This window comes from Athene cunicularia (assembly GCF_003259725.1).
Source record: "Athene cunicularia isolate RWA chromosome 5 unlocalized genomic scaffold, athCun1 chr5_part2, whole genome shotgun sequence".
Taxonomy (NCBI): Eukaryota; Metazoa; Chordata; class Aves; order Strigiformes; family Strigidae; genus Athene; species Athene cunicularia.
Window position 1 is genome coordinate 2,870,178 of NW_020799102.1, and position 15,014 is coordinate 2,885,191.

Here is a 15,014-nt window from a genome sequence, read left to right on the forward strand (position 1 = left end):
CAGTGGAGACATGCTTTCAGCAGAGCTGTTTAGGTATTTATTAAAGTAACAAAAAAGAAACTCAAAAGAGCCCTGCACCTGCTCAGTTTCATACTGAATTAAACTGGTCCCAGCATCTTCAATCCTGAGCAACAAAAGTGTAGGGAAACCACATCTGCATTATCCCCTTTGTGAGCTGCCCCAGCTGAGCTGTCACAGCCCTTAATTAACATCCCTCCATCCTACTGCGTCTGAGATTTATTTGCATTTCCCTTCAGCACCAAGCTAGATGAAGCAAAATGCATGTGCAGCCAGAGGACTAGCAGCAATCACCCTGCAACTCCCTGCAGAGGTTCAAAAGCAGCCAAGGGCTCCTTCATATGGAAAAACTTACAATCAGCTTAACTGGGGAAATATGCTGTTCCGCTGTACCCACCTACAAATGGCTCACCAGGCCAGTGTTTTATTCCCGAACAAAAGTGACTGACTTTTTACTCCACACTCTGATAATTATTCTGAAATGAAATGAATTTTTATTCCATAGTAGAGTTGCCCATCAGGGAACCACTGCAGCACAGATAACTGCATCAGAATAAGCTATAGCAGCATATGAAAGAAAATTTCCCAGCACAGAAAGCCAAACGTCTCAGAATTGCTGAGATGTTATCTCTGACCTACTTTGCTCAGGGTACCACAGAGATATCTCCACACAGGCATCCAATTATTTGTCGAAATCAACAAGTACTTTTGTGCTACACAGAATTAGTGCAAGCTAAAAAGGAGAGCAGAGGAGGATGATAGGTGGAAAGAAATGTTCTTTCTGTAGCATTTGCAGTACAGGAATTGATTTCACAAACATGTTCATCCCAGCAGTGTAGCTCATTCAGTAGACTGACAACTCCCATCAAAGAGTCATTCTTAACTTAAGATCAGCATGCCCATAACAGAAACAAATGAACGGAAAAGAGCAGAATAGTTCTTTAGAAACAGCTCAGCTGTCTCATGCATCCAACACTCCCACATACAAATGTTTCCATTGAAGGGGAAAAAAGTGGCAACCCTGAATCTGAATACCATAGTTAAAAATGGCCATCAAAACCTAACGACGTACCATGCAAACAGTGTAACCTAAGACACTAAGCACATTCCCAGAGAAGACCACACCAAAAAAGGACACTTCTGGAGCTCTTATAATATTTTCAAAAGCAATGTTCCCAACAAAGGATTTTACAAGGCAATAAAATACTTTACTAGGTAATTAAACACCCCTGAGTTGGCTTTTGCTAACAGTGCAGTTTATTACAAGGACAGCTGTCCCCAGGGATTAACAAACTCCAGATTGAATACAAGAAATATTACTCCATTTTTTTTTTGCTTCTCTGAAACCTTGTGAAATATTGAATGGGTTTGAGAGACAAATTTACAACAGACTGATTTAAGGAGAATAAATTAGTAAGTATTCCTGTAAATGCTGTGGTATAATATTACAGGAAGGGTCACTTTTACCTTAAGTGAGATTAACTGTGCTCTTAAATCAGAAAGTCCACCCTGGTGCAAACTGTTGCAAAATTTAGCTCAGTTAGTGCAGACTTGCTACCATTTATGGGACATTAATGTCTATTTGATCTGTGAAAATTAAAACCTTGTTCAACTGACAAGACTGAAGGTTTAGTATATGACAGCACCTCTGTACCGTGAGATACTGTTTCTTAGAACAGTTCTGTACCTTTGATAAGCTACTGAGTGAAAGAGGAAAGAGACAACATTTCCTGTTTTCTGTGATTAAAAATGAAAGAAAACAAACTAAAATTCTGTGCTAAATCAAATTTCTTAGGTCAGACTGGAAAGAAATCTAGTTCCATCTTAAAAATTTTCCTCCCAGAAAAAGACAGTAAAGAGAGAGAAATATTACTAAAGTTTTTTAAATTTATTAGAAACACATAATTAAAATAATTCTCCACCTGAAATCAATTACAGTAGCATATATGCTTGCAGAAGCAAGACAAAAAAGGCCTATTAACTTAACATTTAATCAATCCATTCCCAGTTTCTAACAATAAATTCTGCAGCAGTAACCACACCAGAAAATTCCACCAATTGCAAACCAGGGGTAGAGGCTCTGAAAGCTGCACTTCTCACAGCATGACTAGTTAATCCAGAAGATACCTGCCATCTCCTTGTTGAAAGAGGTGACCACCACCTGAAAATGAAATGACAGGGCAAACAAAAACTACAGCACATGCAGTATACCTGACAGAGACCCAAACTGAATGATGCATTAAGTTTTTGTTTATTGAAGAGTAGGTTACTGGTTGGTTTGGTTTTTTTCCCAGAGGTAGATTCAAAAAGGCGTCTTAGGTTTTAGACATCAAACCTTGAATACTCTGCCACCTAGTAGCATTCCCAACTTGAAAAGCGCCCTCTGCACTCCCAGAGGCAGTAGATTTCAGCTGGTGTCCCACATACCCATCAATACTCTGGGAAGGAAGGAAGCCTTTTGCTACTGAGGTCTATGAATCTCTTATGAATCAAATTCAACTTAACGATCTGAAACACGAAATTTGAAAATTACTGTTTTCTATCACTCTTGGAGGTGTTAGCAACCTGGAATGAGATCTACAGGAAACACAATATTGAACAAGGGTTACCCAAGCTCCCCTCTAGGAACTCCTGAGGAAAACTATGCAGTTACCCTCATTAGCGGGACAACAAGCATGGGCCATATGAGCACAGAACTAAATAATGACTGGTTTCCTTATGAATTATTTCTGATTATTAAATTCTTTGAAGTCTAACAATACAGAAATGGCATCATAACTTTTTCCTTATGGCTTTGATACCTGAAGTGTCTCTGTCCCTTCTGGATTCTGTAATCTTTAATAAGAAAGCATAGACCACATTGTTACAAGCTTGAAATGTTCTTATCTACCTACTCACCTATTGCAGAAATACAGTATCTTTTAAATTATTAGTGCAAACTTAGCCGAAATTAGTTAACAGGTTTCAAATTTATCATTAAGGCTGACAGGCTTAAGCAAAATTATGTACAGAGGAATACACAGAGTGGAACGGCATAAGCTTTACTTCAGTAGGAACCAAGGCTGAAGGCACTTGAATATTCATGGCAGAAGGGATAAGCCACTCACTCTTCCCCACAGCAGCCAGCGACCTCACTCCCTCCTGTTAGGCTAGCATTGCAAGTTCTGATGTGTTTATCCCCAACCACAAGTGAAGGATATCAATTATTTACTAATAAATCCAAAACAACAACCTTTGTTCTCATTAGCATAAATTTAACATGGAGAGCATCATGCTATGACTTGCAGTAAATATACCCACAATAGATCATATCCATATACCATGATATATGGTGCTGCTGTTGCTGTTTAGATACGATTCAACCAATGGTGCTTGTTCTTCCGACTGTTTCATTCTGCGTGTTCTTGTGCGACTGTCCACATTGGACTGAACCATTAATGGCTCCTGGCGCTTTTTTTTCTGCTTCTGTTCTAGCAATGCTCGCTGAGGAAAATACAAAGAAAAGTATCTGTTACTGGACTCCAAACAGTAGGAACCTATGGTAAAAAACAACGGATATACCTTCTCCAGCTTTCCAGTAGCAGCAGTTGGCAAGTGGGATATTGGGATATCAGTTATAGGAAATCTTTCCAATAAACCACTACTAACCCACTGCTAAAACACCTTCTCTGCTGAAAACAGCAAATAATTAAAATAGATCTTCCTGAGCAGTCTACCAGCTGTCAGAGCTTGCTTCAAAATAACCCTTGGGAAAACAACAGTGTGAGCACTGGCTGTGAAGCAATGGGAGGGTAAGCAAGGGCATGAGGCAGTGATGCCAGTTGAAGTTTCTGTAAATTAAAAGCAGGTAATCTGCAAACTAGAATCAAGTGATAATGCTGGACATTAGCCTAATTTAACAACTATACAAAATGAACTTTAATTAAACACTTGAATTACTCAGCCAGACCTGCTGAAATCCAAAACCTTCCAATGGCACAATAGGCACCTCCCTCTTTGAGCCCTCTTCCACAACGTCAGAGAACTGAACTGTCAATTTTACTTATCCATTACTTTACTATTTCACAGCTCCTGCACAGTGACTTTCTGCTTCTAGAAAGGAGAGGAACTAAAAATGAGGAATAAGAATGGAGATTGAAGTCTCTCAGCTCCATCAGTTGTGTGGAACATGATTTCAAAATGATCAGAATCCAGTACAGGATTATGGCATAAATAGGAAGTATTTGAATTTGAAAATGAGATGCTGGTAGACATGCAAGCTGATAAAACAATGGGAAATCAATGTATAGAAAACATAAAATAAACTCACAAGGTTTAACTATAAACATGACAAAGTTTCGTGAAAAGGAGACCACAGAAAAATCAAAGGAAAAGTGGAAACTTCAAATCCCATTAAAATTTGGAAGGCAAAATTCCCTGAGATTTCATGGGAGAGATTCAGAATCACTTTTTTTGTACAATTCATGTAGGAGTACGGTAGCAAAATAGGCAACACAGCACACAGCGCCACTAGTTTACAGCCTCAAAGGCTAAATCTGTGGAATGAAAAGCAAAAGATGTAAAATAAAAACTTTGGGGTAAACCTCTGTTGGCTGGCACGTCCGCCAGAACCTCTTGTCCTTTCTGGTCCATCAAAGGGGTAACAAACACATTGTAAATCAGCTTAAAACAAGTCCAAGGCAGTGGAAATGAGAATGACTCAAACCACAGTCACAAGAAAAATTTTAATGTAAGTTAGACTTCTAAGTAAGATGTAACCTCCACAGACCTCTCTTTTGCATTCCCTAATCAGACGATGCAATTTTCTATCAATTACCAGTGTCACTGATTTCATTAATCCAAGATCTAGACTTCAGAGAGCAAGAAGGTCCCCCTCCAAAATCTTACCTGCCTGTCAAGCTTCTGCTGACGCAGGCTGCTCCCCTCATCATCCAGAACACTGCAAAGACAAAGAATACGTAATTGGAACACATTTATCACTCAAAATAACACCTAGCAGAAATCACTGGAGCAAACTCTTGCAGAAGTTATCCATATAAAACTTCTACAGTGTTCCATGGAAGCTTCACTGCTCTAACCTGCAAAAGTTGGCTCAAGAGAATTTAAATGCAGTCCATGAAAAACTTAAAAATTCTGGCTCACATAAACTTCAACAAAAATATATATTCAGCCAGTTCACAAAGAAATGCAAAATCCACAGTCTTCTGTGGCAAAATGTCAATGTATACAGCAATGGGGTTTGATTGAAAATTTGCATATAAAGCATATTAAATGTGAGGAGTGTAAGAGTGCTTAGCAACTCAGCAGTATTTAAGTTAGAAAAATTAACTGTCTAATCTTTTGCTCACAGAAAAGCAGAATTTATTCCTGAGTATCTGAAGAGTCACGCTTACTGCCGTGCACTTCAACTTTTAGAGACTGGCAAGACTATTGCACACTGCTGTATTTCTTTCTGCTGTTACTAGTTGGGAGATTAGCTCCTGCACGTTCAATCATTTGCATTAATTAGATGTTAAAAACTAATGGCATTGATATCAGAAAATTATTTTTGTGAAGTATTTTTATCAAACTACTGACTATATTTTTCTGGAGAACAAAGGTTTCTATTGTAAGAACATTACGATTAAACATTGAATACAGAAAATTAAATAGTGCTGTAGAACATAAACATTTGCCTCTTAAAAGTAAAGTTCATTTTCTCTTACAACACATTTCTATAAAAGATTAGACCCTCTTTTTATAATCACTCTTAACAACCAAAAAGAAGAAAAAAAAAATCCAGGACAAACAAACCTGGATTCTGACCTCTGTACAACCAAATCATATCGCAATGGAAACTTCACCAAAAAAATATTACTTCCCATGTATTAATATATATAGTCTTCAGGAGACAGTAGAGTTAGATAGGACAGCTAATAAAGGCACGCAGAATGGCACCTTTCCAATGACAGCATTATCCAAACCTGTAACTAAGCATTATTGGTAGCATCAGCCTTTTACAATTTATACTCAGGTTACATGTTACAAAAGGCTGATGTTGCACAGAATGAAGCTGTGCTGTACAAGTCTCTTGTAGAGGTAATGCATTACTCATACACCACCAAAAAATTAAAGCAAAAAGCCCTCACACTCTCAAAACTGTTCTGCTTTACACCAAGCAGTCTTCATATGATAAATTACAGAAACAAGTTATAAAAAGAAGACACACAATCCTCCATGGTATAGAATAGCAGATTTTTTTCAAGAGTGCTTCTCTACAACTGTAATCCATATTAGCTGCACTGCTAGAAAGTAAAACTACCCTAACAGATAACTTTGGCCAAACAACTGAGTAAAAGATGCCTCAGTTTCAGGCTTTATGGCCTGAACAAATCCTCCTCATTTAAGACAACGCTTAACCATGTCAAAACCATGTAATGATGCTAATACAGGCCATAAGAACTGCAGAGGCAGCAACGCATATACCGCTGTAATACCCAGAGAGGTCAAGAGCCAATATTGCTCCACTCCATCAGTCATTTGCAGAGCTAAGGACAAAACTCTGATCTCTTCTCTCATCTTCTGCTTTATAAATCAGACTATGCTGACTCCCTCACATATGTTAAATGAGCTATATATACACTTCTCAGACATTCCCATAAACTACCAGTTCAGTAATTATCTTTATGTGAATATAATGGTTTTCAGTATTACGCTAGATAGTCTATAATTCTAAATTCTTTATCACAGAAAAGGTGTTTAAGCACTCCAGATGACTCTAGCTTCCTCTGCTTTCCCATCACACCATATCCAGGCATAGCACACCGCACAGAACAGGGGGCAGGGAAATGTCCTCCATCAGGATCTACACCTTACCTGCGACTCTTAGGAAGCCACAAAAAGCTAAATTCAGGTTCAGGTAAACAGGCACAGCTCCCTCAGGTCTCTTTATGCCCAACCTTGCCTTAGTAAATACAGCAGTTTAAGGACCACAGCAAACACCAGTCAGTGGAAAGGTGTGATTTGCACTGATGTAGCATTCCACGAATGCAAAGCAACTATCAGACACACCACAGGACTGCCAAAAAAAAAAAAACAAGACCAACCAAAACTACAGATGCTGTGACACTAAAACACCTCTCCATTTTGACCTTCCACTGCAAGGTGTTGTTTTTAAAGCCTCTGAATATATATATATGCAATCAACATTGACACAAAAGGGCAGCACACCTTGAAAACCAGCTGACAAGCTTGTTGGGGACTTCCAGATCCTTCTTTCTCTCACTTCATATTTTATAACATTCTGGGTAGTTTCTCACCATCCTTCCGTAAGTATGTATTAACTACAAGTCTTGCATTATTGAAGCTATAACATTCAACAACTAAAATTGAACTCCAGCTTTCTTCACTGATACCGAGGTTCAGTAGAATACGGCTGCTTCAGCAATTCTCTCCCTCTCTAGATTACGGGACTTGTCTTACAATGCCTTCCTCTGACCAGACAGCCACACCACTCTTCTGAATCCTTCAGAGTGTAAAAAAGGCCTCATTACCACCAACTCTGTCTATTTTAACAGCTACTCAACATCAGTATCACTGAAAAGCTGCAATGCTGTACTTTCTTGATGCTAGATAATTATTATGCAAGTCCAAATAATAAAAGGATCCATTTTAGCCTAAATACTCCTCTTCTATAATAGCAGAGCACTCCAGTTTGAGGCTGTGTACTTTGTTAATATTTTCTACAGGACTAGGAGACTTTGGAGTTGCTGATTAGCAGTCATTATATCACATTCCCTGATTTTCAGTGAAAGAACTCTCCTGAGACTGGGTGACTCCCAAGTCTGCCATTAAGGGACATAAGGGTTTTAATAGGTACATAAATTGATTAAACTCAGTTTCTATAGCAATTCCATCAAGCCCTCATTCTTGCTACCTTGAAAAATACCTGCAGCGGATTCAGATGCAAGTGCAGTACAATGGAAAAACTATGGCTGTAACATGGCAGGATCACTACAGGAAATAATCTGAGAGAGAGCAAGGCTGTTAGAGCAATTCTGCCTACATGTTTGATGTGATGCTAGAAAATCCCAGCAGCAGCATGAAACTCAGTCAGTCTTAATAGAGAAATATAACTTTATAATTAATGCAAATTGAATTATTGAAGAGAATGCATACATATTAGCAAGCTGCTGAGCATGCTGGAGCATCCTGAAGATCCAGCAAGGTTCATTTTTAAGTCCTATTTGATCAAGTATCATATATCCACCTGGCATCTTGGCTACAGTTTTGACCCATTTAAAACAAAAAAGCAATTTTACACTATATATAATATTTTAAACAGCACTTCAGGTCAGCAGTAATAACCTGGTCCAAATTCAGTTAACAAATCAGAGCTTGTATATATTTCCTTGCAGATAATTATCCAGGGAAGACCCATCCATCTAGACACAACTCAAGCAACACACCCGTTAGAGCTTATCAAACCTATAGCTATGCATTATAAAGATTCATATAAGCAGCCTGGAACAAGGCCCACCGAGACTTAAGTATTAAAATTAGATAGCACTATGTTCAAATTTTAAACACAACAATTGACTCAAATATCCCCACCTCCTATTTTCTAAAGGGAAATACATCAAATGATCAATCACCTTTTTGTCAAAGTATTACTTTTCATACCCCCTTTTTAAGACACAAAATCTATTTTACTAACAGTTTCAACATTAAGTTTACAGAAAAATAACCAGGCTTTCTATACTGCTGCATGTCATAATGAAGACATAAATATAAGAAAGAGTTTTAGTATTCTAAACTTGTCATAATCTGTATTCCTGAAGAATCACTTGGAGGAAAAACCCAAGACCAATCAGGTTATAAGGACGAAGCTTCATGATTACATGAAGCTCCACAATTTACTTCTGAGATGAAGTCAGAAGATTCTGTAAATCAACATCTTGCTACTTTTTACTGTAACTCCACACGGACCAATTTCAATTTAAGTAAAAACAGAAAAGCCTTAATTCAAATAACACATTTCACATCAAGTACTTCACCTTTACTCTTTGAACGTGCAAACTGCTCACATTTCAGTAAGCCATTGCAAGAAAAAAGAACTAAGAAGAAATGTTTTCAATTAGAATGTGCAAGATGCATGTAGTCACTGATTTTATTTATTATTTTTAAATAAAAAGTCTGACACAGTAAAGCAGCTCTATTATTTCTGTTTGACAAATGAGACTGTTGTTGTTCCTTCCTGACATTGCTTCTTAAAGGAACATTTTCCATGACAATAACTTTTTTATCAGGACAGAGGTTCAAAATCATATCTATCACATCTCTGCAGCCCAGCACTAATTGCAGTGAGACATGTTGCTGGTCCAACAAAGACTAAACTTTCATACACTGCTTAAAAGTGTTACCCTTGCATTTTCTCTTCCTGCTGCTTCATGATGATATGTTACTAACAGCAGCATCCAAAAACTCCATGTGAAATCAGGGACCTTTACAGAAGCAAAATGAATGTACAGAGTCATGGAAAATTCCTGAAGCAAAGAGTTCACATTATAAAAAGCTGAGGAACTGGATAAGAAAATATTACTCCCATTTATAACACTATACCAGAAGCAATGGAATATTAGAGGAGATATTTTCACCTCCAGTTTCTTCTGCCATATTGCCAACTACAACTCAATAAATGATCAAACCAGATAGAAAAGTAAAAAAACCCACAATACCAGACTAATCTTCAAAATTGCTCAGACCCTTTCCATGCACTATTGCTGTGAAGAAAGCTGCTATGTTGCTGTGTCAAGAGAAGGAGTTTAGGGGATCTTTTAGAGCACTGTTGACTCAGAAGGGCAAGAATGGGTGCAATATGCCATATGAACAAAGTCTCTAAAAACATATGAAATAAAACTCCTGCAAAGAGATAGCACTTGGCTTATTGGATACCATCTGTCATATTCACCCAATTACACTTCTCTATAACCTCTACACTTCCATAAAGTCTCTGTAGTTCCATAAAACCCAACTGCTCTGGATAATGTTACTGTTAAGCCTTTAGGAACGAGCTTTCCAGCAGCACTGATGAAATGCTACTGTAAAAGCCCATTAACAGGGTCAGGGACCTGCAGGCTGAAGTCATGCTCCAGAGGGAATGGCACACTGTTAGGTTCTTCAAACAAGTGAAATTCAATGAATTCCTGACTGTTGAAGCCAGCAGTCTCTGTAAAGTGCCAACACCTGCAAGTCCCCACAGAAAATATGGTCTGCTCCCCCATCTATGCCATATGCTGAGTTCATCAGAAGCCACTTAGTAAAACATTATTATATACCAGACACACACCCAAATCCAAGACTTTTAAATGAAAAAAAAATCACTCTGAAAGACTGCAAGGGCTCCCCTCATGCTAGGAATCATCAAGGGTTTCTGACCCCAAAGCAGTTGCTCAGTCATCTGATTTAGAGTAAAACCTGCAGTTACTATTTTTATGGTAAAATGAGTAACTGCTTTCCCAGGCCATTCAAGCAAGCAAAAGTCTGGCCATCTTCTTCATTGAGGGGCTGCCCAAGAACATTCAGTCTCAGTTTGCCCTTCTACTGGCAACAGCAGCAACAGCAGAAGCTCTTGCGATTTCTCCCATGCCATACCTATATGGCAGAGAGGGCAACAGCCTGCTGTTACTGGCACACCTATCAGTGAAAGTACAGACACCAGGAACTGCTGCAGAAACAGAAACTGCATTTCTTTATGGAAAGCTTCAGAAGAATAAAATCGTTTCACTGTGAATCTCGCACAGTAAATAAAAGCATGCCTGTCCAGGCATACCACGCTGCCCCCTGCCCATGTAGCTGTTCTGAAGATGCTTAACATGATTAAAAGAAGTAAAGCAAAAGGATAGGGGGAAAAAGGCAGGAATATGTATGAACGCAGATATTTGTATCAGAATGACCAGCACCAAGTCAAACACAAAACACAAGATGCAGAGGACCATACACAGCGCCAGTGATACAAATGGCACTAGAAGTAATGCCTGCAGGGCAGATGGCTGAAAGCAGAGACTGAATCTGTAGCTGCACAAATAATTACTGAACCAAATGCTGCCTTTTTTTTTCTTTCTTTTTTTCTTTTTTTTTTTTTTTTTTTTCAAATCCTGGCTGGCAAACTAGCTTAAAAATCAGTACATGAACGAGACCTTCCTGAATTGCTGGTCCTATTTGCTTCAGTAACATTTATCTAAAGGTCCACTGTACATTAAGACCTATGACACTCCATGTGTGTGCAACAGTTCTGATTTGGGGATTTTAAAAGAACAACAAAAAAAAAACTTTTTAAGATGCTATATTTTCCATTAAGTCAATGCATAACGTTATTTGTTGATATTTTTCTCTTCAGTTCCTTCTCAGTCACATGGTAAGCATTTGCACCTGGGCAAGAGATAACATCTTTATCAGTGAGCTGGTGGAGAGAACTGAGTGCACCCTTATCACATCTGCAGAGATGACACCAAGCCAGGGGACCAGTCAATAGACTTGGGGGTGGAGCTGCTGTCCAGAGGGACTCTGGCAGGCTGGAGGAATGGTCCACAGGAGCCTTCTGGAATTTAACAAGGACAAATGAAAAGCCCTGCACCTGCGGAGGAAGATCCCTGCAACAACACCAGCTGGGCACCGTCTGGCCAAGTAGGACCCGGGTACTTGGTGGACAGCGAGTGGGACACAAGGCAGCAGCGTGTCCTGGCAGCAAAGGCAGCCAAGAGCACCCTGGGCTGTACTGACAGGAGCATGGCCATTAGACCAAGGGAAGTGATTAACATCCTTCCTTGTCTCTGCACTTGTGAGACCCCATGTAGAAAACTGCATCCAGTTTGAGCTCTCTGGTACAGGAAGGATGTTGATGAACTGGAGCAAGCCCAAAGGAGGGTAACCAAAGAGATCTGGGAGCTGGGCTGGAACACTTGTTCTGTGAGGAGAGGTTGAGGGAGCTGGTCTTGTTCAGCCTGGAAAAGGGACAGCTTTGGAGAGACTTAATCTAATAACAGGCAGTCCAGAAAGGTTGTGCAGTCTCCATCCTTGGCATTTTCAAGACTCAAATGAATAAAGCCCTGAACAACCTGATCTGACCTCACAGCTGACCATGCTGTGAGCAGGATATTGGACTGGAGAACTCCAGAGGTCCCTTCCAGCCTCCAGAAGTCCCTTCCAGATTCTGTGAATAGTGTCCTTCTTTTGGATGTCACACAGAACTAAAGCATCAGCATCCCTAATGAGTTACATGGCAGATTATACAAGCAGATTAACTGAATGAAAATGTAACAACAGGAACTCACATTCATAATTTTTCTTTTAATTCCATGTAGACAATTGTTAAACTAAACTCCAGCCAAATCCTCAGCATGATCACACAATTGTATTTTTGCTCTATTTTAATTAGCACAATTCATTAAAATAGATGCTCCAATTGTTACAACTTCAGGGATATATGAAACCAACAGAAATTGTAGAAATCAAGTCTTCTAAATGTTTCACTCAGAATAAGCTTTTAAAAAGTCAGAGTCAGGTAAAAATATACTGGACAATGCATGTATTACAGGATATAAACTAAGCACTGACCAAGAACAAACAGCCCAACAGACTCTCAGTGCTGAAGCTAACAACAAGAGCTCTACATATACTGTAGATATGCTTTGTATTAATGAGATCCAGCTTTGAGTTCAATCAGAAAACTGCTGTTCACCTTCCAAGAACAAAACTAAAGTCATTGGGAAAAAGTAACTACAGTTTAGGATCTGAAATGTCTAGGCTGAGAGCTTTCAGTGAGGATGGTGAGAAGCCAGGAAAAGATCGAATGGAGGAAAAACAAAACTATTCCCTAAAGCACACTGCATGTTTTAAATGACCCAAACTACAGAGCTGCCACTATTGCCCTGGAAAGATCAGTTGAACTAATATTTGTACAGATTCATTCTCTGCAATTACACAGAGGTGAATAAGATAGCACACAGCAGTAAATTGCAGGTAATGAAAATAACACCTAAGGGAAGAATGGATGGCTGGGCTATTTCTTGCCCTCCCTCAACACATACAAACTCCAAATGCAATGTTAGAAAGAAAAATCTATGTCCCAAAAGAGAGGGGTGGATTTAATAAACATGAACGATGGAGCACAAACACACAATAGCCTTTGGGTATTATGAGAGCCATGCTAAAGTTGTATTTAAGTAGATCGATGAGAAGTGCCTGAATAGGAGCAAATTGTGAAGAAAAAACCCTGACCTGGAGATACACTACCTGCAATGCAGATGGATCCAGAAGACAAATGACGTGACTTTCAGGAAGTGTGTTTATTGAAAACGCATCTCTGCCAGCCACAGGAAAGTTCCAGCCCTAACAGTCAATCTGATCACTCTTTCGGTACCAAATCTTCCAACCAATCTTAATCATTAAAACAGTAAAATATACGCACAAACGAAACCAACCCATTAGTGTACAAAGCATCCAGCCCCAACAAACAGTAAATTAAATGAGCAGAAACTAGGGAAAAGTATGGTCTGGATAAGGAGACTGCACTTACACACACACTGCAGAAAGCGAGTTCTCTGCCTGCACCTCAGGGACCACCGCCACTCTCCCATTCCACTATTGCTGCACTGGGAAAAAACATCACCTAGCACAGACCTCTGCCATTCTGGTACGGAAAAGGCTGTGAACCACTGTGATCAAGAGAAAACCTGTGTAAGATGACTGCTGGCTCCTTTCCCTCCCTCTCTTATACTTGTTCTATGAAACATGGTTTTGTCCAACTGGCAGGATACTGGACCTGTTTTATGTAAGGCAGGATAACCTTCCAAGACACCTGTAAAATAAGATGAACAAGCAAGTCTTAACTCCTCTTGGAAACACCTTTGTGATGCAAGAATGAAGCATTACAGGTACAGTAACTAGCCTAAAACAATGCTGGCCTTTAAAATAATAGTATAATCATGAAGCATTTAACAAACAAAACACTGATGCCAACAACAGGATCAATGCTGCAGGTGTTCACTGAGGCTTCTCCTTGCAGTAGGCGTGTAAACACAGGCACAAATATGTAGATCAAATACTGCTGCTGAAAGAGATGGTATCTGAGGTAATTCACTAGTGCAGCAACTTATTAACAGATCCCACTGCCTACCTACGTGCTTAGGACAGGAAAAAGATACAGTTGTATTTTTTTAAAGGAATAATAAAATTAAACTATCAATTTATTGAAGATCTGAAGGCAAAAGAGACTACCCAGTCTCCCTTAGCTGCTTTAACAATCAAAACTCAAGAAAAATACAGTAAGAATTACAACTCTGATAGCAGATGTTAGTGAAGTGAAACAGCCAAGCTCCTTTTTCCTTTTTTCCAAGTGGTTTTACAAGTTTCTACGAAATACAGTTTCTAAGGGAAGGCATGTCATTTCATGATAAATACTAACCCTGAAACAAAATATTTTGTCACTTTTTTCCCCCCACACAGACTATCTTTATAATCCAAGCTAATACTCTTGCTGGATCTGAAGAAAGCAGATTTTTCATTTTGGTTCAAGTTCATTCTCTGTAGTTACCTTTTATACAAGTAGCAAATTCTGACAATCCTGGACAACATTTTCTGTAGAAAAATGAACTTGTCAGATCCTGGTGCCTGAGTACATTATATGGATTTCAAGAGTGGCAAGATGCTGATGGTTGGCAAAAGTAACACCATTTGGCCGAGATTTTGTACCCAATAATGAAAACTAAGTCATTATTTTTAACAGCACTCTATTCAGATGGGGTATTCCATACAGTCTTGGGCATACTTGGGCCCAGGCTGGCTGAATGTTAATTCAGTCTCATGAAAATGTTCCCAGTAATTTCACATGGCATAAAAAGATGCATGTATATAAATCACCCTTTCAGGTTGGGATTTTTAATGATAAACTCCTGGAGACAGAGAATTGTTTTCACAATGTGCATATACAGTGCCTGCACAAAAGAGACTTTTTCATG

General features: G+C 39.0%; 1 protein-coding gene across 7 annotated transcripts in view; it reads right to left on the reverse strand.

Moving 5' to 3' along the window:
- TUB (tubby bipartite transcription factor) overlaps positions 1 to 15,014 on the reverse strand; it is a 156,577-nt gene that overhangs the window by 48,296 nt on the left and 93,267 nt on the right. For all 7 annotated transcript variants that reach the window (XM_026850610.1, XM_026850614.1, XM_026850613.1 and 4 more), the window contains exons 3-4: positions 4,906 to 4,957; positions 3,339 to 3,501 (exon numbers count right to left, since the gene is read on the reverse strand). In XM_026850610.1, coding sequence (XP_026706411.1) covers positions 3,339 to 3,501; positions 4,906 to 4,957 — 215 coding nt within the window. The remainder of the gene's footprint in view (positions 1 to 3,338; positions 3,502 to 4,905; positions 4,958 to 15,014) is intronic.